This window comes from Sus scrofa, chromosome 13, assembly GCF_000003025.6.
Source record: "Sus scrofa isolate TJ Tabasco breed Duroc chromosome 13, Sscrofa11.1, whole genome shotgun sequence".
Lineage (NCBI taxonomy): Eukaryota > Metazoa > Chordata > Mammalia > Artiodactyla > Suidae > Sus > Sus scrofa.
The window spans coordinates 205,253,256-205,279,978 of NC_010455.5; the positions used below are offsets into that span (position 1 = coordinate 205,253,256).

The 26,723-nt window shown below is 50.9% G+C and overlaps 1 protein-coding gene across 1 annotated transcript in view; it reads right to left on the reverse strand.

The window, feature by feature from the left end:
* The window catches only part of C2CD2 (C2 calcium dependent domain containing 2), a 64,878-nt gene that overhangs the window by 4,265 nt on the left and 33,890 nt on the right, over window positions 1-26,723 (reverse strand). Inside the window, exons 7-13 of the mRNA XM_003358976.4 lie at window positions 24,865-24,973; window positions 21,953-22,017; window positions 20,432-20,556; window positions 12,675-12,849; window positions 11,181-11,294; window positions 9,361-9,488; window positions 6,646-6,997 (exon numbers count right to left, since the gene is read on the reverse strand). Of these exons, the coding sequence (XP_003359024.1) occupies window positions 6,646-6,997; window positions 9,361-9,488; window positions 11,181-11,294; window positions 12,675-12,849; window positions 20,432-20,556; window positions 21,953-22,017; window positions 24,865-24,973 (1,068 nt within the window). The remainder of the gene's footprint in view (window positions 1-6,645; window positions 6,998-9,360; window positions 9,489-11,180; window positions 11,295-12,674; window positions 12,850-20,431; window positions 20,557-21,952; window positions 22,018-24,864; window positions 24,974-26,723) is intronic.

A 26,723-nucleotide genomic window follows, 5' to 3' on the forward strand; every position in this document is an offset into this window, starting at 1 on the left:
GCCGGGAAGCCCAGCTGTGAGAGCGGCTCTCCCGGGGGGAATCCACCTGCAAAGCCCCTTTTATCTGTGTTCCTGCGCTGAAACTCAGTCTGCGGGCTGGAGCTGGAGTCTGAGGTCTGAGCAGGGGCGGTGTCACGAGTTGGATCGAGTCCCTCCAAAATTGCTGTGTTGGGCTCCTGCCCTCATACAGGTCCTCATGCAGAGACATGGTCAGTACTGTGGGATTTACGTTACAGCGGAATCATGACCCAGCAGGACCGGCGCCCCTATACCAGCGGGGAACCTGGACACTGACACGCAGGGAGGCCCCGTGGAGATGAGGGCGGAGGGTGGCCGGATGCTTCCACAAGCTGAGGGGTGACGAGGTTGTTAACGAACCCCCAGAGCTGGGGACAGCGTGGGACAAACCCCCCACCCCCCAGCCTCAGGAGGAACCAGCCCCGCCTGCGCCTTGACCTCAGACTCCCAGCCTCCAGCCCTGAGACAGGAGAGACCCTGCTGTTTCAACCGTGCTGGCCCCGGTGCTTTGTCACGGCGGCCCCAGGAACCTGACACAGCCCGGCAGAGAGCTGGGGGGGGTCTGACTGAAGATGAGGGTGCTGAAGCACCAGCCCCGTCCTCCTAGTTATCCTTGGACCCTGGGTGCCCCACAGACGATCGGGGCAGAGGGCGGACAGTGGAACAGCGTGCTCAGCCCCAGGACACGCTGGAGTCAGGCGGCACCTTTAAAACTACAGACGCCCAGGCCCAGCCCCGGGAATCGGATGTGATGGGCTCAGGGGAGATACCCCGATATCAGCACCTTTTAATTTGTTATTCCTTTTCTCCTTAGGGCCGCACCTGTGGCATACAGAAGTTCCCGGGCTAGGGGTCGAATCAGAGTCTACGCCACAGCAACACGGGACCTGAGCCACATCTGTGACCTGCACTGCAGCTCATGGCAACCCTGGATCCTTAACCCACTAGGTGGGGTCAGGGATCAAACCCGCATCCTTATGGATACTAGTCGGGTTCGTTACCACTGAGCCACAACGGGAACTCCCTCAGCATGTTTTTAAAAAACCCCAGGTCTTTCTAATGCATAGCTGGGGCTGGAAACAGCCCACCAAGGTCAGGTCAAACCGCCACCAGCACCTGGAGTGCGGAGATTGCTTCGCTAAGGACAGCGGCTTCAGCACCAGCAACCAGACCAGAGGCTGGAAGGTGACAGCTTCCTGAGGCCCCTTCATGTTCTGATGTCTCAGGGCTGTGGGGAACGGGGGACAAGGCAGCCTGCCCCACAGGGCACAGCACCAGGCTGCTGAGAGGTCGGGCTCTGCCCTGGATTGAGAGAGAAGCCAGAACCCGGGAACAGGTGAGGGGTGGCTGTGCTCAAGCATTCTAGGAAGGGAACCCGCACACTCGCGAGCAATTACGTTAGCTCGTTTAAGTGCCATTGCACGTCCATCACCCAAACTCTAGATTCTAGCCACATTAAGATGAAGCATCGGCCTGCATCCCCTGAACAGCTGGTAGAGGGGAGATGCATTTGCCATCACCGTTTAAACGCCACGCACTGCTGGCTGCGATGTTTAAGCAGCATCTTGGCTCCGGCCAGCCCCGCACCAGCGTGCGTGTGCTGACCCAGCAGGCTTGCAAAGGGCTGTTTGTTTCCTGTCCTCACCCGCGCCCTGTGGGACGGGCGTGCTGGTTGTGAACTTTGCCTGCCCAACGTCAATGCCAGAACCAGATGCTGTCTTGGGTACCCTGCTGCAAATCGTCCTAGAGGCATTTGCTCTGCTCACCAAGCCTGCGTTTCCTCCACCTGGACCCAGCTTGTCACGACATCTATGGGGACATCGGCTTTTTGGACAGAGGACAGGTCTCTGCGTGAGGGAAGGCCTGAGGTCTGCACACCTGCAGGCTGGAGCCCTGGTTATGCCTCTGTGCCCCTCTGACACTGACCTCATCCCTTGCTTACAAATGAGGAAGCAGACATGCAGAAACAGGGCGCAAAGCCGTGTTCTCACAGCTGGCTCGTCTATGCTGCTAAGGGCAGCGTCTGGGCCAGGAGGGGCCAGCAGATGTCTGGAGGGCTCACCCATGGGCAGCCAAGGGGGAGGCCTCTGGAGGGCGGGCTGGACATGGCTCCCAGAGGGGTTGCAGAGCAGAGCCCTGCTCTCTGGACAGGCTTTCCAGAATGATGTAAAGCTCCCGAGAGCCACGCTGGCCATGTGGGGAGGACAGGACATTCCAGCCACGCAAGCCCATCTCTGGGGCCCACAGTTCATCTCACCAAACCAGAAGAATCACCAGCATGAAAGAGGTTATGCCAACTTCGTTGCTAAATAAAACCCTGAAGTGACCTTTGGGGTAAATGATGCCATGATGACACAGGCACACAGGTGTGCTCAGCAGATGCCGGGGCAGCCTGGCCGCAGGGGCTGAGGGGTCACTGGCTCAGAAAGGCAGCATACCCCTCGTCTGCCAGGAGGCAGGACCACTCCGAGCCACCAGGACTAAGGGACACTGGGGCTCAGTTTCCTGTGTCAGTGTGTCTGGAGCACCTGGTGACGGCATCCAACACGAAATGAGGTGCTGGGAAGACGCCCGGCGGATGTGGTTAAGGTTGCCCATCAGCGCCTGAGCTAAAGGAGGCAGGCCTGGCAGTGTGGGTGGGCTCCGTCCAATCAACTGGATGCCTGAGAACAAAAGGGAAGGTCCCCAAAGAAGAGATGCTGCCTCAGGCCCGGAGCACCTGCTCCTGCTGCATCTCCTGCCTGCCGGCCCACCTGCAGGTCTCAGGCACACAGCCCCACAATCACATAAGCCAGTTCCCTGAACATGTAGAAGCTGCTGGTTGTGTTTCCCTGGCCGAGACAGTAACTACAGTTTGGTATGTCACATCTGACCCTGTCACCTTTGCTGATGGAGAAACTCCCGCCCGCAGACAAGGGAGCCCGAGCCACCTGTTTACACAAGCCAGCCTCCTCGACACCAGGCCGTCTCATCCACCTACCAGGCAAGAAGCAGGACTCACCCACAACCTTGAAGGTGCCTGGAGATAAAATCTGGAAACAGGGTATGTGAAATCTGAGGCACATAACCAGTCTTAGATGGGACAGGGAAAAGGAAAAAAAAATCTTTCCTTGGTTCCAGAGAAGTTAACAAAAACAAAACAAAAAAAACCCCTAAGGCTGAAGTATAAACAAATATACGTGGGATTTAAAAATAACTATTATACTTTTTTTTTTTTTTTTTTTTTGTCTTTTTAGGGCTGCATCCAAGGCATATGGAAGTTCCCAGGCTAGGGGCTAAATCCAAGTCATACCTGCTGGCCTACACCACAGCCACAGCAACGCCGGATCCGAGCCACATCTGCGAGCTATGCCGCAGCTTGTGGCAACACCAGATCCTTAGCCCACTGAGCGAGGCCAGGGATAGAACCTGCATCCTCACAGACACTATGTCAGGGTTCTTAACCCACTGAGCCACAACGGGAGCTCCTAAACGATATCTTTAATGTTGCAACTATTCCCACATTTATTTCTGCTTGTCTCCACAGAGTCTAACAGACACAGGTTGAATAATGCATCTTTTTTTTTTTTTTTTTTTGGGTCTTTTTGCCTTTGGCCACTCCCACAGCATGTGGAGATTCCCAGGCTAGGGGTCTAATCCGAGCTGTAGCCGCCGCCCTATGCCAGAGCCACAGCAACGTGGGATCTGAGCCGCGTCTGTGACCTACACCACGGCTCACGGCAACGCCGGATCCTTAACCCACTAGGCAAGGCCGGGGATGGAACCCACAGCCTCATCGTTCCCAGTCAGATTCGTTAACCACTGCACCGCGACAGGAACTCCTTGAAGAATGCATCTTAAAATCTGATAGGGAGAAAAACAGTGACCAGAAGCCCCCTTGAAACCTGGGGTTGACCACCCAAAGAACAATGCCTCTGATTTCACGAGGAACCGAGACGGCCCCTTTAGGGAAGGGATGACTGCTTAGACCCAGAACGGCCAGGGGAGCTGGTCGGTCTGTGTTTCATGGTGAGGGTGTCACATGAGCTCACGCAGGGGTCCCACCCCCACCGCCCAGCCGGCTGAGGTACTGGTTCTCTAATGCCTGGACCAGGGCACCAGGAAGGAGGAAGATGGGAGAGCCAGCGTCCTGAGAAGCTCCAAGGAGACGGGGGCAGGAGGAAAAAGGAAGGGAGGGGGCTGGGCTTCGGCTCGGTCAGGGTAGGTGCTTTGCTCAGAGCGGGGCCGTGCGCAATGAAAAAGATAAATGAAACAAAAATAACTTACTGCGTAGGCAATTAATGCTGGTTGGCATAGCGATCCTCTTAAGGCAAAAAGGGGGTGAGCAGGAGACGGAGAGAAGGGAGAGATGAAAAGAAAATTGGCAAGAGCACAGTCCGCACGCGGCGGCCAGCAGCAGCGGCATCGCACCGCACGCGGCCTCGCGGTGCGGGACGCCGGGCCAGGCGGGCTGTGGTTCCCCCTTTAACCGCTTTCAAAGGCTCCCCCAAGACTTCCGTGCTCCCTCGCGGTGAAGGGCACAGTAATGGACCATGTCGGCCACGTCGAGCACAGAATTCAGTCGTGTGCGGGGCGTTCCCGTTGCCAAGCAACCACGCCCATCATCTGTTAGGCTAAAAATAACCCCAAATTTGGGGGCCGCATCTCCTGTATCGGCCGTATCATCACCATGCATACATTTCCCACCGGCAGCATTTGGGGTGGGCTCTGAGGCGGCAAGGCAGCCTCAGAAACCAGTGCCAGCTCTTTGCTAGGACAAGAGAGACGGGTAGTTCTTAAACCGAAAAACAGGCTTTAGTTTAAAAATGAGAGAAAATGTCACAGAGCTGGCACCTGTAGCCCCAGTTTTGAAAATTTGCGGTGGAAGATGAAAGTTATCTGCATCCATAACACGTCCCCATGCAAGGGTCTGACCGTATCTCAGGGAGATGCTGAGGACAGATCTCTCAGAAAACACTGGAATGAAAAGCAACGTTTAAAATGCTGCCAAATACGTCCCTCTGAGAAATCCCAGGTCTGGAGTTCCCGTTGTGGCGCAGAGGAAACGAATCTGCCTGCTATTCATGAGGATGTGGGTTTGATCCCTGGCCTCGCTCAATGGGTTAAGGATCTGGCGTGGCTGTGAGCTGTGGTGTAGGTTGCAGACGCAGCTCGGATCCTGCATTGCCGTGGCTGTGGTCTAGGTCAGCAGCTATAGCTCCAGTTCGACCCCTAGCCCAGAAGGTTCCATATGCTGCAGATGCAAAGAAAAGAGCAAAAAAAAAAAAGCAAAAAATAAACCCCAAAACCAAAGCCAAAGCAATCCTGGGTCTGGGCAGCACAGCGAGAGGTGTGCAGAGGGCTCAGGGTCCCCCCAGCCCCACACACCAGGCCTCAGGGTGTCACCCACCTGGCTGGTGACAGGAGAGGAGCAGGTGACCAGAACACAGCAAGGGCGGAGACGCAAGGGCAAGAACTCCCCGGAAGGAACCACATGGAGGCGGGGGGTGAAGGACAGTGGTCTCAGAGGGACCCGGGTGGCAAGGCCCAGGCTCTCAGAGTGATGGGAGTGGGGCGGGAGGGAGGGCGGGCTCGGCAAGGAGAGGAGCCAGGCTGCTGGTCCACCAGGGCAGCAGAGGGAGAGGCAGCGAGGCCCCTGCCCCACACCCGCCCCCTGTGTTTCCACCTGCCCAGGCCCACCTGCCTCCCCCAGGGGCAGCCGAGGCCCCTTGGGCTGCTCTGGCCCCCAGACACGCCCAGGCTGGGGGTGCAGACCAGCAGCCAGGCCATCTCTTCCACAACAAAAGCAAGGGAGCTGCCTCTGGGGCCGGGGGTCACAGGTCACAGCTTCCCCTGCCCGCCAGGGTCCTCAGGATAAGCCCCAAGCCCGGTGGGCAGCGGGCAGATAGACCAGTGCGCCAACCCCCATCACAGGGTCCGGAAGTCACACCCACGCATCCTTCCTCGCCTCCTCCCCTTCTAACCTTCGCCTCCCCCCTCATCCGGGCCCTCTGCTTTGGGCAGGAGTGGGCCATGATGGGGGTGGGGGTGAGGCTGGATGCAGCCCCTCCCCAGTGGGCTCTCCAGCCTGGCCCCAGGTCGCCTGGGCCACGTGACACTGTGATGGGCCATCGTGCGCACGGCGGGGTATTGAGCGGCACCCTGGGCTCTACCAGCCCAAAGCCAGCAGCACCCCCACGCCCAGCTGTGAAACTGCCTCCAGACACGGCCAATGTCCCCGGAGAGGGGCCCCAATCGCCCCCAGGAGGAACCACTGGTCCCCCACACCAAGAACAAAGGAGCAAGACTGCTCCCCGCAGTCCCCAGCCCGATGCCCGTGATCCCCGACAGAGGAAGGGCGTGAACACAAACTGCCCCCCAGTGCCGAGGGGTGACCCGGCCACTCACACTGGGAAGGCTTCTGCCCCCTGCCCCCCACCCCTGCACACAGTTCTGAAATGGCTCAAATCCTCCCTGCAGGTGTTTCTGTGGATGTGGGGGCGCTGGGGGAGGCGCCTTCGGAGGAGAGAAGGGGAAGGAAGCCGAGCGCCAGAACTGAGTTTTAGCTTGGAAACCAGCAGGAGAGCAAAGCCACAGGTGGGAGGGGGCACTGGGGGGGCTCGGGGAGGAGGAGGGAGGTGCTGGTACCTTTATGCTTCTTGGCAGCGCCCGGCTCCAGCTCCGACACGCTCAGGGAGCTCTCCGAGAGCTCGTCCCCATCAAGGTCCGGGGGGCCCTGGCCACCCCACGCCCCGGCCTGGGGCTCCTTCTCCAAGTCCCAGCAGTCCAGCTCGCTCTCCTGGGGCTCCAGGGCCGGGGGGGCCCCGGCTGAGGCCGCCGCCACTGCCGCCGCCCCCTCCTCCTCCTGCTCCTCCACGGGCGGGTCCGAGGCCGCAGCCGCCGCGCTCGGCTGGTCCAGGGTGTCCTCCTGGCGGGCACTGTCCATGGAGGCCGCGTAGTCCAGCATCAGGGCGGCGTCATTGTCCTGAGATAGTGAGGTCTGCCCGGGGCGAGAGAGAAAGTCGCGGTGAGGGAAGAGGACAAGGACGTTTGGGCGGAGCAGCAGGGGAGGGAAAAAGCCGGAATAGCGCTGTCCAGACACCCCGACTGGTGACGTCAGCATCAGAAGGCACCCCAGCCCTCCAAGGAGGCAGCCAGGGAAACGCGGCTGAACAGCAGCGGATGCAGAGCCCCCAGGGCAGAGGGCCGAGGGCACAGGCTGCTGGGGGGCACTTCCGCCCTCCCCGTGCAACCCGCCCAGCCGGAGGGGTCTGTGGGAAGAGCATCCCTTCTGAGAATTGGGGGGACACACACGGTCCCTTCTGACTATTGGGGGGGACACACACACCGTGACACAGGAAGTGAGCTCTGGAGGTCCAGATTCTATCTCTTTTTCCTTTTCTTTCTATGGCCACATCTGTGGCACACGGAAGTTCCGGGGCTAGGGGTCAAGTCAGAGCTGCAGCCGAGGCCTACCCCACAGCCACGGCAACACGGGATCCAAGCTGCATCTGCGACCTATGCCCCAACTTGTAGCAACGCTGGATCCTTAACCCGCTGAGCGAGACCAGGGATTGAACCTGCATCCTCAGAGAGACGACGTCTGGTTCTTAACCCTCTGAGCCACAATGGGAACTCCTCTGTTTGTCTTTTAACCCGTTTCTATCGCATTTTTGTGTTTCCTGCAAGTAGAAATTAATCACTGTGCACTTAATACCCTAAGAGCTACATTTACGTGTAAGGCGTATGTAGGTGCTAAACTAACCTATGGGCTTGCCGGTCGGAAAGTAGTTTGCTGGAGGGGAGGAAAGTGACGGCAGGGACACGGCGGGCTCCCGGGGGGCTGGGCTGCTGGTCCCGATCTGTGTGGCACTTGCACGAGAGAGTCTACTTAGTGACAACTGACAACTACCCTTTTCTGGCTCAAGGCAGAAGTGCTCACTGACCCAACTTGGGACAAATTGAGCATCAGTAAAAATGATCACTGCAGCCAGTTGGATAATTAAATGTTAAGAGCCTAGTGATTCTTAAACAAACAAACAAACCTTAGGGAAAGCACAGAGGTGTTGGTCAGAGTCTGCTCATTCGTCCTAAAGAAAACCCACCCATTGGGCCCGGCACTTCCTGAGATGCCATCGCCCCCTGCTGGCTGCTACTGGAAGTACAAGCAGGAAACCCAGAGGCTCCCCTGGCCCCTGGGAGAGGATGGTTGGTTGGTCAAGGCCACCCACGGCCCAGGGAAGATGGCAACATTGGTGACTCAGCTCTGACACCTCCCAGGACCTGCCCTGGCCCCTCTCCCGGCAGCCGAGGGGTGACTGTCCCACCCTCTTACGCTTTCAAAGTACCAACCTGCCATCCCCGTCCAAAAACCCGTCTTCCTCCTCATCCCCTCCCGACGCCAAGGCTCCTAACTGCCCCCACTGCTCACGTCCTCCCTGCTGGGTCCGAAGAGTCAGAGAAGAGGAAGGGGCTGCAATGTGGCCCTTTGTTCCAGGGGCTGCCCTGTCCAGCAGCCTGGCCCGCCCTGTATCTCCCAGGGACGGCCTCGCACCTGCCATGGGCTCTGGACGTCTGCTCTGGTCACAGAACAGAAAGAAGGAAGGGGGATTGGGACCAGGGATTTGGTTGCTGCTTGTTTCTGTAACAGATTGTAAGCCATATATTCATATTGTTTCCCTTTCCTTCCCACATTGCCCACGGAAGTTCCAATTTCATTAAATTTTTTCTTTTCTTTTTCTTTTTACGGCTACACCTGCAGCATATGGCATTTCCCAGGCTAGGAGTCGAATCAGAGCTGGAGCTGCCTGTCTACACCACAGCCACAGCCACACCAGATCCAAGCCTCACCTGCGACCTACACCACAGCTTGTGGCAACCGCTGGATCCTTAACCCACTGAACGAGGCCAGGGATCGAACCTGCATTCTCAAGGATACTAGTCAGATTCTTAACCTGCCGAGGCACAATGGGAACCCCTGGAGCAGGATATGTTTTAAAACGAGCTTTGCAAAAGGCATTAACTAACGTTCACTGCATAAGACGGAGATGGTTTGGAAACGGGTCATGAAGGGAAAGTTCCCACGATGGGGCAGCCACAGGGGGGCGGTTCTGTCCCAAAGGGTCGCGGACAACACACTGGTCTTTTTCTTTCAATACGTTTCCTCCGAGTGATTCACCAACCTCTCAACCACCAAACCTCCCGGGTCAGACGTTCAAGTCTCCTTCGGGACCAGGATGCGCTGCGTAAACGACACACCAGGAGGCGCCCCTCACGGGCGCGCGATGCCCTAGCGTCTGGGCGCGGAACCTTCCAGAGTGGGCGCAGCGCGGGCGGCTGCGGCGGGAGGGGCGGCGGGCTCACCTTGGAGACGCCGGATATGATGATTGTACTCTTCTTCCGCGGGGACTTGAGCTTCAGCTTCGAGGACTCGCTGAGCTGGCGGATGGCGACTTCGGCCACCAGGTCGGTGCCGTTCAGCACCAGCAGTTCTGCGGGAGGGGGCAGGGGGCGGGCAGTGAGGGCACGTTAGCAAATCTGAGTCCTTGCTGGGACCATCCGGGGTGACAGGTTTGGTCTGAAACACGGGTTGGCAAGTATTTTCCGTAAAGAGCCGGAGAGCCAATGGCTCAGGCTTTTGGGGGCGGCCAGCCGGTCACAAGGGCCCCCCGCTGCCTGGGAAGCGGGAAAGCAGAGACCGTGGGTGACAGTAGGGCCGGCTGGCGTCTGGGGAAACTTTCTGAGCAGGACAGGTGACAGCTGGGACCACAGTCAGCCCTAGGCTGGTGTTCGCGGCCGGGGGTCTGGGGTGGCTGCCCCTGTGGTCACTGAGGGGCACACTCCAGGTCATGCCCTTGACTGTCCGAGGTTGTGCCCCCATTGAGGTGACAAGGGACTCGGGCAGGTAACCTGAGCTTCGGGGAGATGAACTTTGAAGGGCCACACAGCTACTCCCTCCCATCCCGGGAGCAGGTGAACACCTCGGGTGTTCAGGCCGAGGAAGGGCTGGCTCACGGAAGCAGCTCCTCGCCATGGTCGACCCCACAGCCAGGCAACACCCGGGAAAAGCTGAACGCCGACCCGCACCCAGCAAAGAGCTCCTTGGGATATAGTGGAGGCTCCTGGAGAGAGAGCTGTGCACAAGGTACCAGGCCTCGGCACAGGGACGGGGGTGCCTGCTCCGTACGCAGAGCCTGGGCACTTCTGTCTGGCTTCAGGGAGCCTGCCCAGGTGCCAGCTGTGCCCGAGGAAGTTTCTAGGGTCCTGGCTGCACAATAGGGACAGGTGTCACAGCCCACAGACCAGGTGGGAACCACAGCAGGACGCCAGCCCGGGGTGATGGTGCCCCTGTGATACGTGGCAGGAGCAGAGCTGAAGAAGCACCTCCAGGAGCAGCTGACAAGGGGCCTGACCTCCCATGAGGAAGTTGCATTTGGGGGGAGGCCTGCAGCACCCCCCCAAAAACCAGGGAAGTGCCCCCAGGGCAAGAGGCAGTGTTCAACTTGCACCAGGCTCAGAGAACACAGGACCATCGAGATAACACCTGTCAAATGAGAACTGCCTGCCTGCTGCGGGCTCCTCTGCATCCCAGCCTTGACCGTGGCAAGATCAGAAACAGGACTCGGTGGACGGGGGACGGGGTGGGGTGGGTCGGGGGATGAGCCTGAGGGAGGGTGTCTGCCCGCCGCTTCTCAGACCCCAGGTCACACCTGAGCCGAGGGAGAAAAGTCCTCCCCCAAACTTGGATCGTGCTTAGATTTCAAGGGACAGGTGTTGACACAAGGGACAATAAAAGGGGAAACTGCCACCCAGTGGTCTGGGGCAAACGTCCTATCACGCAGGTTTCAGGGGACAGCGGGAGACAAAAACTAAAGTCGCTCTTATGCCTATGTCACCCGGGTCCTGCTTGTCTTCCGACACCCACGGAACTGGCCCCTGAACCAGGGGGAGATCGGGTTGGGACACTGTATAAAGTGAGGCGTAAGCTGGGTGTGGGGCTTCTTTGGAGGGTCCCTCAGGCTCAGAGCAGGGACATCCACACGGCTCCTGGTCTTCCAGCCTCTGCCATTTCCCTGGGCTCCTCGTTCCTCACTTATTATGAAAAACAACTCCTCCCAAATTCCTGAGAGGTACCGCGCGCAGCCCAGTGGCCGAGAGGCCGCGGGGACGCGCATCTGCGTTACCTGTATCTGAGGAAGAGAAGGTCTTGCTGACGGGGGCGCCGTGGCAGGCGATGGCCTGGACAGAGATGTCCTTCTCAACGACCTTCACCTTGACGGGCGTCCTCAGGGGAGACTCTGCCCAGGAGAAATCCCGATTACAATGGCCCTCCGAGGAGTTCGTGGCTCAGCGGAAATGAATCCGACTAGGAACCATGAGGTTGCAGGTTCGATCCCTGGCCTCGCTCCGAGGGTTAAGGATCCGGCGTTGCCATGAGCCGTGGTGTAGGTCACAGACGCAGCTCGGATCTGGCGTTGCTGTGGCTCCGATGAGACCCCTAGCCTGGGAACCTCCATATGCTGCAGATGTGGCCGTAAAAAGACAAAAAAAAGGGGGGGAGGCCGTCCGAAAGCTGACTCGATGGCTGGCGGAAAGGCAAAATCACCCCTCCCTTCAACCCTACTTCATGCCATTGGAAAAGGTAAGCACCAAACCTTATGGTTTTCTTTACTTTTTAAATTTTTTTATTTTTTTTTATTTTATTTTTAACCCCTGCGGCATATGGGAGTTTCTGGGTCAGGGACTGAATCCAAGCTGCGGCTGCTGACCTACACTGCAGCTATGGCAACACTGGATCCTTTAACCTACTGTGCCAGCTGGGGAGCCAACCCACACCTCTGAAACAGGGTTCTTAACCCCCTGCACCACAGTGGGAACTCCCTATTTTTAACCGCCTTATTTTTTTGGGGGGTGGGGGGTGTGCCCAAAAGAAGAGCTGGAAGTCCAGGATTAAATAAAATTTTGGAAACCTTTTAATTAAGCCAGAAGTTCACTCTCTGTTTTGCATTCAACAACTGTGCTAAGTGGTCTGTTCCGGGAAGATAATACTTTTTGTATAGGCAGGAACACAGTATAAATTTAAAAAAATAATAGTAGGGCGTTCCCTGGTGGTCTAGTGGTTAGGATTTGTTGCTTTCACTGTGGAGGCCCAGGTTCAATCCCTGGTCTGGGAACTGAGAACCCACATCAAACCACTGCATGCCCTGGCCAAAAAAAAAAAAATCACGCACTTATACAGAAGTCGTCCCAAGACAGCGGCTGTGGGGACAGGTACAGAATTCTGCTGGATCTAAAATCAAGCCTTTGAATGGATGATTTTGAACATGAGAAACTACACGGACCACTCACGTCTCATGTTTTGAGGACGGTATGCTGTCCCCATGGAAACACCACGGAGCACCGAATTTAACTATAGCTATTTCATCTAATGTCTAGTTTTTTGCCTCAAAATCTACTCCAGGGCTGAGCCTTGCCTTGGCTTCTCACATGTCTGACAAAACAGAAAGACAGCCATCTACAACAGGAAAAGCTCTGCCAACGACCGCTGCCAACCACCATGCCTCCTGTCCCCTGAGGTTTTCGTCGTGATAACACCGGGCAGCCACAGGCTCTGCAGCGTAGAGGCAAGACGTGCACAGGGGACGCGGGACTTCAGTTTCGACGGGGCAGAAACTCACCAGAGCTGGGCGGGGTCGCTCTCCCCGCGTCAAAGCGAGGCTTGGTTTTCACAGCAGTGACAGTAGTGACCACGGTCCCGCAGGGCATCACCGTGCGGTCTTTTTCTATCTTTGCAGCAGGAACAGGAGGGGGGATTTGCCAGGACTTGGCCTCGCTGGGTTCTACGTAAGAGAACTGCAGAGAAGCCTGGTCACGTGCTCTGCGGCCGATGGACCCCCCGCCACAGGCCCTGCCCTCCTTTGCAAGGGCCCTGATTTCTTCAGCTGTCACCTAGTATCGTAATTAACTTATAATTAACAGGATTCCGCCCCACCCCCCAGAACTGAGGTAAGGCGATGAGACCTAGGCTCAAATCTGAAACGGAGCAGGACCTTTCTGGGCCCCCCAATTCTTGTTTTTAGGGAATAAGCTTCAGCCACCGTGACCTTCCCCAAGTCCCAGAGGGCAGGTTCAAACAGTTGCTCATCAGGGAAGGGAGGGACGCAGACAAGGAACAGTCAAGAAGGAATAGTGGGGAGTTCCCGTTGTGGCTCAGCAGAAACGAATGCGACGAGTATCATCCATGAGGACGCAGGTTCGAACCCTGGCCTCGCTCGGTGGGTGGGGGATCTGGCGTTGCCGTGTGCTGTGGTGTAGGTCGCAGACATGGCTCGGATCCCGAGTTGCTGTAGCTGCAGTGTAGGCCGGCAGCTGTAGCTTCGATTAGACCCCTAGCCTGGGAACTTCCATGTGCCCCAAGTGAGGCATTAAAAAAAAAGAAAAAAATAGCAACAACAACAACAACAACAAAAATAGTGCAGCCTTGGGAACAGAGTCCTGGCTTCATTTCATGGAATATACTTAACAATATCTTTGAGCTGCTTCTGCAGAACGAAAACCCTCAACAAATGAAAACCAGAGAGGGGGGCCCCCAGAACCCGTGCCAGGGCCACTAAACACCAGCTTAGAAGAAGAACGCAAGCTTGCCTTACCCTGGTCCTTCTCTGCGGCCCTATTTTCCACTCCCAAACTCTAAAACCACCTCCTAACCTCACCCCAGGAGGGCACAGTCTTTAGGGCACGAGCCTGCTGGGAGCCCCCCTTCGCCCGGCAAAGCATTAAAGCTGTTTTTTTCTCCTTCGCCCAAAACTCTGTCTCTGTGGTGTTTCTATTCGGCACCAGTGGATAGAGGCTGGGTTTCAGCCACAAACCCAGCCCCTCAACACATCATGATGGGAATAAAAGCTGGAAAACCAAACCAAATACATCTGCCCTTCCTGGTCCGGGAAAGGCCATCGTGGACTCACACCAGGCAGACACTGCAATGTGATCACGGTCAGGAAGCGTCCCGCTGATGCCTAGAAATGCCCGCTAAGCAACACCAGCGCTTCTTGGACGAGTGTCTCATTTCACGTGGAAGCAAGAACAGGACTCTCCTCGTCAATGACTCTGACCCTAATGGCCTCTTGTCCCCAAGTCCCAGGGAGCATTTGGTGGAATGGTCCCGGCTGATTGTCCATTATTGAAGTTTGGTGGAACAGAGAGGATACATGAAGAAAGTGAAGAGTTTTCCAAGTGAGGAAAAAGACAGATGTGGTTCTTTAGGAGAAACAGTGGTAAATCCACGAGAGCTGTGGTTCATTTGGAAATGGTTCTCTTTACAACTGCATCAGAGGTTGAATAATATGCTAAGAAATCACTAGGTACTACTCTGAGGGGTTTAGAAATAAATAAATGGAGATTCCTGGGAGGACGGGATTAAGATAGTGGAATAGAAGGACTGGAGCTCAACTTCTCTTCTAAAAACTACAAAATGCACAATTAAAGACTGAGCACTCTTCACCCAAATGGACGGGAAACCTTAACAAAGCTATCCTACTCCAGAAGAAAAAGAGGAGGCCACATCAAGAGGTAGGAGGGGTGATTTCGTGATATAAACAACCCCATACCTCCTGGGTGGGAAGCTCCACAGACTGGAAACTAACTGGTTCACAGAGACTCACCTACAGGAGTGAGAGTTCTGTCTGAGCCACCCATCAAACTCTCACGTGTGGGGATCTGGCAGAGGGAGAAAGAGCCCCGCAGCATCTGGCATTGAAGGCCAGTGGGGCTTGTGCGCAGGAGCTCCACAGGACTGGGGGAAACAGAGACCCCATTCTTAAAAGGCGCACACAGACTTTCACGTGCACTGGGTCCCAGGGCAAAGCAAAGTCTCCATGGGAATCTGGGTCAAACCTGACTGCAGTTCTTGGAGGACATCCTGGGAAAACAGGGGTGAACGTAGCTTGGTGTGAGGGAAGGACATTGAAAGCAAAGCTCTCAGGAATATTCAGCAGCAGTGCCTTTCTCTGGAGGGGCCATTTTGGGAAAATCTGGCCCCACCCATCAGCCAGCCAGCTGCTGAGAAGCCCCAGGGCAAACAACAATCCAGGTGGGATCACAGCCCCACCCCTCAGTAAACAGGCTACCTAAAGACCCCTCAGGCACACAGATACCTCTAATCCCATCCAGAGACTAAGCCCCACCCACCAGAGGGAGTAGAATCAGCTCCACCTACCAGTGGGCAGGCATCAGCCCCTCCCATCAGGAAGCCTACAGCAAGCCCCCCCATACCGACTTCAGCCACAAGGGGGGCAGACATCAGAAGTAAGAGAGGCTACAACTCTATTATCTGTAAAAAGGTCACCACACCAAAAACCTATAAAAATGAAAAGACAGAGAACTATAACTCAGATGAGGGAGAAAGGAAAAACCCCAGAAAAACAGCTAAGTGAGGAGGAGATTCTTAGCCTCCAGGAAAAAAGACTTTAGACTGTTGATGCTGAAGATGATGCAAGACATTGGAAATAAACTGGAGGCAAAGATGGATAACTTACAGGAAACCCTGACCAAAGAGATACAAGATATAAAACTTAAACAAGAAGAGATGCAAAATACAATAACTGAAGTAAAAACTCACTAGAAGCAGCTAACAGCAGAATACAGGAGGCAGAAGAACAAATAAGTGAGGTGGAGAACAGATTAGTGGAAATTATGGATGCAGAACAGAAAAGAGAAAAAAGATTGAAAACAAATGAAGAGCGTCTCAGAGAACTCTGGGACAACGTGAAACGCACCAACATCCATATTATAGGGGTGCCAGATGGAGAAGAGAGAGAGAAAAGGGGACAGAAAAAATATTCCAAGAGATAATAGCCGAAAACTTCCCTAACATGGGGAAGGAATCACTCACTCAAATCCAGGAAGCACAACGAGTACCATATAAAATAAACCCAAGGAGGAACACTCTGAGACACATATTAATCAAACTGACCAAAATTAAAGACAAAGAGAAAATCTTGAAAGCAGCTAGGGAAAAGAAACAAATAACATACAAAGGAACCCCAATAAGGTTATTGGCAGATTTCTCAACAGAAACTCTGCAGGCCACAAGGGAATGGCATGATATACTTAACGTGATGAAAGGAAAAAACGTACAACTGAGATTACTCTACCCAGCAAGGCTCTCATTCAGATTTGAAGGAGAAATCAAAACCTTCACAGACAAGCAAAAGCTGAGAGAATTCAGCAACACTAAACCAGCCTTACAGCAAATATAAAGGAACTTCTATAGGCAGAAAAGAACAAAAGAAGAAGGAAAGAAAACAGAGCAGCAAAAACAAATCTAAAGTAATTAATAAAATGGCAATAAGAACATACATACCAATAATTACCTTAAATGTGAATGGACTAAATGCCCCAACCAAAAGACATAGACTGGCTGAATGGATACAAAAACAAGACCCATATATATGCTGTCTTCAAGAGACCCACTTCACTTCTAGGGACACGTACAAATTGAAAGTGAGAGGATGGAAGGAAATATTTCATGCAAATGGGGATCAAAAGAAAGCTGGAGTAGCAATACTCATATCAGACAAAATAGACTTTAAAATGAAGAATATTTTAAGGGACAAGGAAGGACATTACATAATGATCAAAGGATCAATCCAAGAAGAAGATACAACAATTTTAAATATCTATGCACCCAACACAGGTTCACCACAATATGTAAGGCATATTAAAGGAGAAATGGACAATAACGCAATAACAGTGGGGGACTTACAGCAATGGACAGATCAACGAGACAGAAAATCAATAAGGAAACACAGGCCCCAAATGAAGCATTAAACCAGATGGACTTAATAGATATTTATAGACATTTCATCCAAAAGCAACAGAATATGCATTCTTCTCAAGTGCACATGGAACATTCTCTAAGATTGATCACATCCTGGACTACAAATCCAACCTTGGTAACTTTAAGAAAATTGAAATCATATCAAGCATCTTTTCTGACCACAACGCTATACAACTGGAAATCAACAACAAGAAAAAAACTGCAAAAAACACAAACACTTGGAGACTAAACAACATGCTACTAAACAACCAATGGATCACTGAAGAAATGAAAGAGGAAATTAAAAAATACCTAGCAGCAAATGACAATGAAGATATGACACTCCAAAACCTATGGGATGCAGCAAAAGCTGTTCTAAGAGGAAAGCTTCATAGCAGTACAAGCCCACCTCAGGAAACAAGAAAAAGCTCAGATAAACAAGCTAACTTTACATCTCAAGCAGCTCAAGAGAGAACAACAGACAAGACCTAAAGTTAGTAGAAGGAAAGAAATCATAAAGATCAGAGCAGAAATCAATGAAATAGAAACAAAGAAACCCATAGAAAAGATCAATGAAACGAAAAGCTGGTTCTTTGACAAGATCAACAAAATTGATAAACCCCTAGCCAGCCTTCTCAAGCAAAAAAGAGAGAGGACTCAAATCAATACAATTAGAAATGAAAAAGGAGAAGTAACAACGGACATCACAGAAATACGAAGGATCATAAGAGACTACTATATGCAACTATATGCCAATAAAATGGAAAACCTAGAAGAAATGGACAAATTCTTAGAAAAGTACAATCTTCTAAGACTAAACTAAGATGAAATAGAAAGGATGAATGGACCCATCACAAGAACTGAAATGGAAACTGGGATTAAAAAACTTCCGACAAACAAAAGTCCAGGACCAGATGGCTTCACAGGCAAATTCTATCAAACATTTAGAGAAGAGCTAACACCTCTCCTTCTGAAACTATTTCAAAAAATTGCAGAGGAAGGGATACTCCCAAACTCATTCTATGAGGCCACCATCGCCCTGGTACCAAAACCAGACAAAGATTCCACAAAAAAAGACAATTACAGGCCAATTTCACTGATGAACATCGATGCAAAAATCCTCAACAAAATACTAGCAAACCACATCCAACAATACATTAAAAGGATTATACATCATGCTCAAGTGGGATTTATCCCAGGGATGCAAGGGTTCTTCAACATCCGCAAATCCATCAGTGTGATACACCACATTAACAAACTGAAGAATCAAAACCATATGATCCTCTCAATAGAGGCGGAAAAAGCCTTTGACAAAATCCAACACCCATTTCTGATAAAAACCCTTCAGAAAGTGGGCATAACAGGAACCTACCTCAACATGATAAAGGCCATATACGACAAACACACAGAGAACATCATTCTCAATGGTGAAAAGCTGAAAGAATTCCCGCTGAGATCAGGAACAAGACAAGGATATCTGCTCTCACCACTACTCTTCAACATAGTTCTGGAAGTCCTAGCCACAGCAATCAGAGAAGTAAAAGAAATAAAAGGAATCCAAATTGGAAAGGAAGAAGTAAAACTATCCCTATTTGCAGATGACATGATATTATACCTAGAGAATCCTAAAGACTCTACCAGAAAACTGTTAGATCTCATCCACAAATTTGGCAAAGTCGCAGGATACAAAATCAATACACAGAAATTGATGACATTTCCCTACACTAACAATGAAAGAGCAAAAAAAGAAATTAGAGAAGCAATCCCATTGACCATTGCATCCAAAAGAATAAAATACCTAGGAGTAAACCTACCTAAAGAGACAAAAGACCCGTACTCTGAAAACTATAAGCCACTGATGAAAGCAATCAAAGATGACACAAATAGATGAAAGGATATATACCATGCTCATGGATTGGAAGAGTTAATATTATCAAAATGATTACATTACCTAAGACAATCTACAGATTCAATGCAATCCCTATCAAACTACCAGGGACATTTTTCACAGAACTTGAACAAAATATTTTAAAGTTTGTTTGGAAGCACAAAAGACCCAGAATAACCAAAGACATCCTGAAAAAGAAAAACGGAGCTGGAGGAATCAGGCTCCCGGACTTCAGACTATACTACAAAGCAACAATCATCAAAACCGCATGGTACTGGCACAAAGACAGAAATGTAGATCAGTGGAACAGGACAGAAAGCCCAGAATTAAACCCACGCACCTACAGCCAACTCATCTATGACAAAGGAGGCAAGAATATACAATGGAGAAAGGACAGTTTGTTCAATAAGTGGTGCTGGGAAAACTGGACAGCCACATGGAAAAGAATGAAATTAGAACACTCCCTAACACCATACACAAAAATAAACTCCAAATGGATTAAAGACCTAGATACAAGACCAGACACTATCAAACTCTTAGAGGAAAACATAGGCCAAACACTCTCCAACGTAAATGACAGCAACATCTTCTCAGATCCACCTATTAGAGTATTGACAACAAAAACAAAAATAAACAAATGGGACCTAATTAAACTTCAAAGTTTCTGCACAGCAAAGGAAACCCTAAACAACATGAAAAGACAACCCACAGAATGGGAGAAAATCTTTGCCAGTGAATCCACTGACAAGGGATTAATCTCCCAAATTTATAAACACCTTCTGCAGCTCCATACCAAAAAAACAAACAAGCCTATCAAAAAATGGGCAGAAGATCTAAACAGACAGTTCTCCAAAGAAGACATACAGATGGCCGAGAAACACATGAAAGGATATTCAACATCACTCATTATTAGAGAGATGCAAATCAAAACCACTCTGAGGTACCACCTGACACCAGCCACAATGGCCATCATCCATAAGTCTATAAACAATAAGTGCTGGAGAGGGTGGGAGAAAAAGGAGCCCTATTACACTGTTGGTGGGATTGTAAATTGGTGCAACCATTGTGGAAAGCAGTATGGAAATTCCTCAGAAAACTAAACATAGAGCTACCATTTGATCCAGCAATCCCACTCCTGGGCATCTACCCAGAGAAAACCATGACTCACAAAGACACATGTACTCCGGTGTTCATTGCAGCACTATTTACAAGAGCCAAGACATGGAAACAACCTAAATGTCCATCGACAGAGGAGTGGATCCAGAAGAGGTGGTACAGATACACAATGGAATATGACTCGGTCATTAAAAAGAATGAAATACCAGCATGTTTTGCAACATGGATGGACCTAGAAACTATCATGCGAAGTGAAGTCAGCCGTACAATGAGACACCAGCATCAAATGCTTTCGCCGACATGTGGCATCTGAAAAAAGGACAGACTGAACTTCTTTGCAAAACAGATGCTGATTCACAGACATTGAAAAATTTATGCTCTCCGGAGGAGACAGTTTGGGGGTGGGGGGATGTGCTTGGGCTGTGGGATGGAAATCCTGGGAAATTAGATTGTTATGATCATTATACAGCTACAGATGTGATAAATTCATTTGCGTAATAAAAAAAAAAAAAAAAAAAAAAAAAAGAACAGGACTCTGACAAACCTAAGTTAAGACACTCTTTTGTCCCGAGCAGGTCGAGCTGAATGTGGCCCCAGAGCGAATGACCTCTTACCTCTGCCGTGACCGAACCCAGGGCCGAGCTGCCCCAGGAGGACCCACTGGTCAGCGTAAAGCTTTGTGGCCCAGAAGGCTGCTTCTTAAATAAATCCAAGGGCACAGTCGTCATCGCCAACAGACCTAGAGAGACAGGGGACAGGCAGGGACACACTGGGTGTCTCCAAGGGGACCACAAGGTGGGACGGCCAGTGATCTGGTGCAACCGGAACCAGCTCCTGACTCGCACTGCTCTTGCTGGGAACGTTTTAGAAACCACGAGGTCAAAAAAGACACAGGGAGGCTGTGGAATGTTCCAGATCAACAGAGGCTACAGACAGAGGATGATGAGAGGCAAGGTCTGACCTACACTGGCTAGAAACTACTGCTTTGAAGGACATCAGGGGTCAGGCGATGGAAACTGGAATCTAGAAGGGAGATTAAAAAGGCAGATCGGTGTCAGCTGCAAACTGGCTGTGGGCAAGAAAGACAGGGTCCCTGTTCTTAGGATCTGGGCACTCAAACATTCGGGGTGGTGCCCCCAGAACGGATGAGACAAAGCGCGGTCCCGCCCTGCATGCAGATCACACGCCTCTTGGAAGGTCAGCTCTCATCCCAGGAGCATCCACGTTACAGACCCAAGGAGGCCACCTCAGAATTCCTGCTCATAGCGGGGACTTTGAATTGCTTCTTCCTGTGTCTTTGTAACTTCGGGAGATACCCTGACAGCTTGGTTTCACAGCTAAATAAGCCAGGCAAGGGTCACCACTCCCAACTTTGGTATGTACTCAGAGATTCTAAAAAAACGAATAAAGATCGAAATTATTAATTTACACCCACGCACACCCAGGTCCGTGAGCACTTTAGTGAGTCTTTTACATCTGATCGTTGCTTTCTTGTATCTACAGTGTGGGTCCATGTCAAGCTGCTGTGGCTTTAGTTTATAAGGAAAAGTCAGGTGTGATTCATGGAGACAGAAAGCAGAAGTTGGGGGGGGGGCAGGGGGGCTGTTTAATGGGGCCGGAGTTTCAGTTCTGTGAGATGAGAAGGATCCTGGAGATGTCACAGACGCAGCTCAGATCCCACGTTGCTGTGGCTCTGGTGTAGGCTGGCGGCTATAGCTCCGATTAGACCCCTAGCCTGGGAATCTCCATATGCCGCGGGTGTGGCCCTAGAAAAGACAAAAAGCCAAAAAAAAAAAAAAAAAAATCTAAGAAACAAACAAAAAATCCACAACAAGGTCTAGAAGGCTAAGAGAGATGAGAACTGCTTCTCGAAGCCAAGAACTGTTGAATAAAAAATTTGGATTTTTTTTTAAGAAAAAAGGAACCAGTTGAATACATGTATGACCTTGCAAAACGTATGGCCTTGCTATGACCAGAGAGGACATTCAACCAAACATTCCCTTGGGAAGACCAGGGTGGCTTCAGGGGAGAGGCTGACCCCTCAACTGGGTCTCCTGCCCTCCCCGCCCCGAGGCCCTGGTCAGGGCCGCTGGGTGACCCTCCCAGAGGGCAGGGCCCACCTGTTGGACACCTACCTTCTGAGGACGGCCCATCCTCTGAGATCTGCAGGTGCAATTCCCTCGACTTGGCGTTCAATTCACTGTGGAAAGAAAGAAAGGCTATGAAGCCTTAAAAACACTTCACTATTTTTTTTTTTTTGAAATGGTGTTGGTTTTCTGATTATTGAAAGGAATGCAAATCACTGCCAATATTTAAGAAATGGCGGAGATACATATAACCAAAATACGAAGTCATCTGCAACTTGACTACCCAGAAATAGTTACTGTGATTATTTGGTGATTAGTTTCCAAGGATTATGTGATGGAACTTCCTGGATGACGATGGAAACGCTCTGGAGAGCTGCTACCAAATTCGGGGGCCACTGGCCACATAGAGCCGTTGACAATTTGAAATGTGGCCAGTACGAACTGAGGAACGGAGTTTAATTTTAATTTCACTTCATTGAAATTTTAAGAGCTCCATGTGGCTAGCAGTTACTGTGTTGAAAGATATTGCCATATAAGGTATAATTATATATTTGAAAACAAATTTAGAACATAATATACCTCCTGCCTCCTTTATAACCTTGTTTTTTTACTTAAGATATCATGGACATCTTTCCATGTCAATAACCACAGAGCAAGATCCTTTTTAACAGGTGTCTAGTATTCCACTCCCCGGCCTGATGAGATTTTATTCAGGCAATTCCTTCATAACCAACCCTCTATAATGGGTTTTTTCCAATATTTCATATTTATAAACAAGCTGAGATAAACATCCTCAAATGTACACATTATGTGATTGTTTCTTTAGGAAAAAAAGCAGTTGCCAGTCAAAAAGCACATGCATATTAGAGGTTTGCTTTTCTTCATATATATTGATGACTTTTGGAATGATCATTCCAACATGTACTTCCACTGATAAGTCTCACTTTAACAAGCTATAAGGTGAAAAACAAGCTCTTTTGTTTACGTTTGCATTACTTTACTTCTGAGATGGAACCTCCCTTAAGACATTTCTAGCTATCTATAGCTCCTACTTTTGTAATTCTAGTTCAGCGATTTTGCCCAGTTTTCTAAGAGCCTGCTCATGTTTTCATTAATAATTTATAAAAGCTCTTCATATTACACATGGAATTCTGTTGGTTTTTCTAATTACTTTTTTTTTTTTTTTTTTGGTCTTTTGTCCTTTTAGGGCCACACTCGCAGCATATGGAGGTTCCCAGGCTAGGGGGCCAGTCAGAACTGTTGCCACCAGCCTATACCACAGCCACAGCAACGTGGGATCCGAGCCACATCTGAGACCTACATCATAGCTCACAGCAATGCCAGATCCTTAACCCACTGAGCAAGGCCAGGGATTGAACCCGCAACCTCATCGTTCCTAGTCAGATTCATTTCCATTGCACCACGACAGGAACTCCCTCTAATTACTTAAGTACCAGAAACGGATTGATTTCTACATTTTTGTAGCCACCTACTTTACTGAAATATTATTTATATTGGTTTTAGATATTATTTCTATTCTATATCCATTATTTCTAATAGTTTTAATTGATTGTCTTAAGCAGTCTAGATATGCGATAATATCATCTCTAAGTAACGATTCGTTTTGCCTCTTCCTTTCCAGTACTTGTGTATTATTTCTCTTTCTTATCTAATTGCCTTAACCAGTACTTCTGGAACAAAACAGTGGGTATCCTTCTCTTGACTTTAATGGGAATGATTCTAGTATTTATCATTTTCAGTGATTTTTTAAAACAAATCTTATTAAAGAAATGACCATAAATCTTGTTCTAATTAAGTTTTAAAATTAGAAATGGGGAGTTCCTGTCATGGCTCAGCAGGTTAAGAACCCAACTAGTAGCCATGAAGATGCAGGTTTGATCCCTGGCCTTGCTCAATGGGTTAAGAAGCTGGCGTTACCGTGAGCTGTGGTGTAGGTCACAGATGTAGCTCAGATCTGGCATTGCTGTGCTGTGGTGTAGGCCGGTAGCTACAGCTCCGATTTGACCCCTAGCCTGGGAACATCCGTATGTCACAAGTGCAGCCCTAAAAAAAAAAAAAAAGAAAGAAAGAAAAGAAATGGGCATTTATGTCACTGAATATCTTCTGGGCACATATAGAGATAATACGTTTGTTTTCTCCTTTTATCTAGTGACACGGATTTCTTTAATAGATCTCCTCATATTAAACCATCCTTGCATTCTTGGCATGAACTCAGTCAGTCTCGGTGTATTGCTTTAATGTGCCACTGGATTCTATGTGATAATACATCAGTCAGAATTCCTACAGCATCATTTATAAGTGGTCTCTACACTCTTGCCTTTTCCCATTCTCTTGATCAGATTTTAGTATCAATCAGATATCGTCAGTACTGGAGTTCCTGCTAGGGCTCAGCAGTAACCAGCCCGACTAGTATCCATGAGGACTTGGGTTTGATCCCTGGCCTTGCTTTGTGGGTTAAGGATCCAGCGTTGCCGTGAGCTATGGTGTAGGCTGCAGATGCAGCTTGAATCCTGCATTGTTGTGGTGTGGCGTAGGCCAGCAGCTGCAGCTCCAATGCAACCCCTAGCCTGAGCCCTTCCATACGCTGTGGGGGCAGCCCTAAAAAGACAAGAAAGAAAGAAAGAAATGTCCTTCTGTTCTGCTCCAGATGGTGTTTCTAGAGCAAGCAGGAGGCCCAACAACAGCTCTCTCTTGCCAGAGCAGGGCACGGGGACTTAGGGGAGGAGGGATCGAGGTTAAGGGATATGCCTTTGAAAAGAAATCCGCGTATGTAAGTTACTGCAGATGCTTAGCACACTTCTCTTCCTTCCTTCTTTCTTTCTCTCCTTCCCTCCCTCCCTTCTTTCCCTGTGAACAACACTGCAAAATAGTTTTAGAATGTGGCCGTCCGGGGGGTGCGGCCGTGGAACCCCGAGCTCCTGGAAACCAACTGTACGCACAAGGCGAATTCTTCATCCCAGGTGAGGGCCGTGGTGGTTCTGGAGACGGCGCTGGAGAACTTCTGAGCGGGGTCGTTCAGCTGAACTACGCACACCGGGCGAATGCTGCCTGTAATCACACAGAGTGGCACCATTTGGGCTTTAGTCTTGTTTTCTCGGTGCATCGAGACATTTTGCACAGGAAAGAAAGGCTGATGAACTGCCTGTGGTCTTGGCTCCCCCACTTCTGAGGGTCCAGTGGGCCTTTTTTTTTTTTTTTTGCCTTTTTGCCTTTTCTAGGACCACACCTTTGGCATATGGAGGTTCCCAGGCTAGGGGTCGAATTGGAGCTATAGCCGCCGGCCTACGCCACAGCCACAGCCACAGCAATGTGGGATCTGAGCCGCATCTGCAACCTCCACCACAGCTCATGGCAACGCTGGATCCTTAATCCCCTGAGCAAGGCCAGGGATCGAACCCACAACCTCACGGTTCCTAGTCAGATTTGTTAACCACTGCGCCACGATGGGAACTCCCAGTGTGCCTTGCATTTGCCATTTACAAACCCTCAAAGCACTTCACCTGGGGCTAGAGAATCTACTCACTGGATATCCACAGCCTGGGCTGACCCCAAGTGCCCCTGCTCCCTCCCCCACCCCGTGAGGGACCTTCCCTGGGGGTGACGCTCCAGCAGAGATGTGGGCCCCACTTGCAAAAGGTAGAGGCCACCGCTAAATCTGGGGGTACCTCAGAGAACCCGTTTCCTTGCTTACAGTGTGTGGTTTTAGGTCTGACTGGCTCAGTCAAAACTTTTTGAGGTATTTGATCCAGATAACGGGACATTTCAATGAACGGGTGGGTTGTGTCTGCCTTGAGGCGATGCTTGCCCCACAGCATAAAGCCATGAACGATTATACTGTGTAGTCAACAATCAATGCTGGGGAGTTCCTGCTGGGGCTCAGCCTTAACAAACTTGATCCATAAGGACGGGAGTTCAATCCCTGGCCTCGCTGAGTGGGTTAAGGATCTGGCATTGCTGTGAGCTGTGGTGTATGTTGCAGATGCAGCTCCGAGTCACCCCCTAGCCTGGGAACTCTCACATGCTGAGGGTGCAGCCCTAAAAAGTTTAAAAAAAAAAAGATGAGCGGTGCACTGGCCCTTTCCTGTGTAGCAGGGGGTTGGTGTTTGGTGTTGTACACACATCATCTGACACATTTTCACAACCACTCTCAAGGGGAGACTTGGACACAGAGGGGGAGCTGCAGACAGAGGTGAAGAAGGGGCACCCTGATCCTGGCCACATGGGTCCGGGAGTCCCTCCCGGCCGCTAAGCGGCGCGGCCACTTGGTGACGTCCAAGTGTCTGTACCGAACAGTCACCCACTCCCAGCCTCACGGAGGGTGGCTGTTAAGTGCGGCCTGCCTGTGCTTCTGGAACTAGAAGAAACTCCCTGCAAATGAGGATAAGCGACCCTGAAGTTCTCAGACAGTAAAAAAGGACTCACTGCTCTTCTTTGCACAGCTGAACCCCAGTGGAAAGAGGTGTCCGGTCCTAAGCTACCAGGGATGTGGGGTCTCGGCTGTCATTTTATTTATTTATTTATTTATTTATTTAGTCCTTTTGCCATTTCTTGGGCCACTCCCGCGGCATATGGAGGTTCCCAGGCTAGGGGTCGAATCGGAGCTGTAGCCACCGGCCTACGCCAGAGCCACAGCAACGTGGGATCCAAGCCGCGTCTGCAACCTACACCACAGCTCACGGCAACACCGGATCCTTAACCCACTGAGCAAGGGCAGGGACCGAACCCGCAACCTCATGGTTCCTGGTCGGATTCGTTAACCACTGTGCCACGACGGGAACTCCTTGGCTGTCATTTAAAA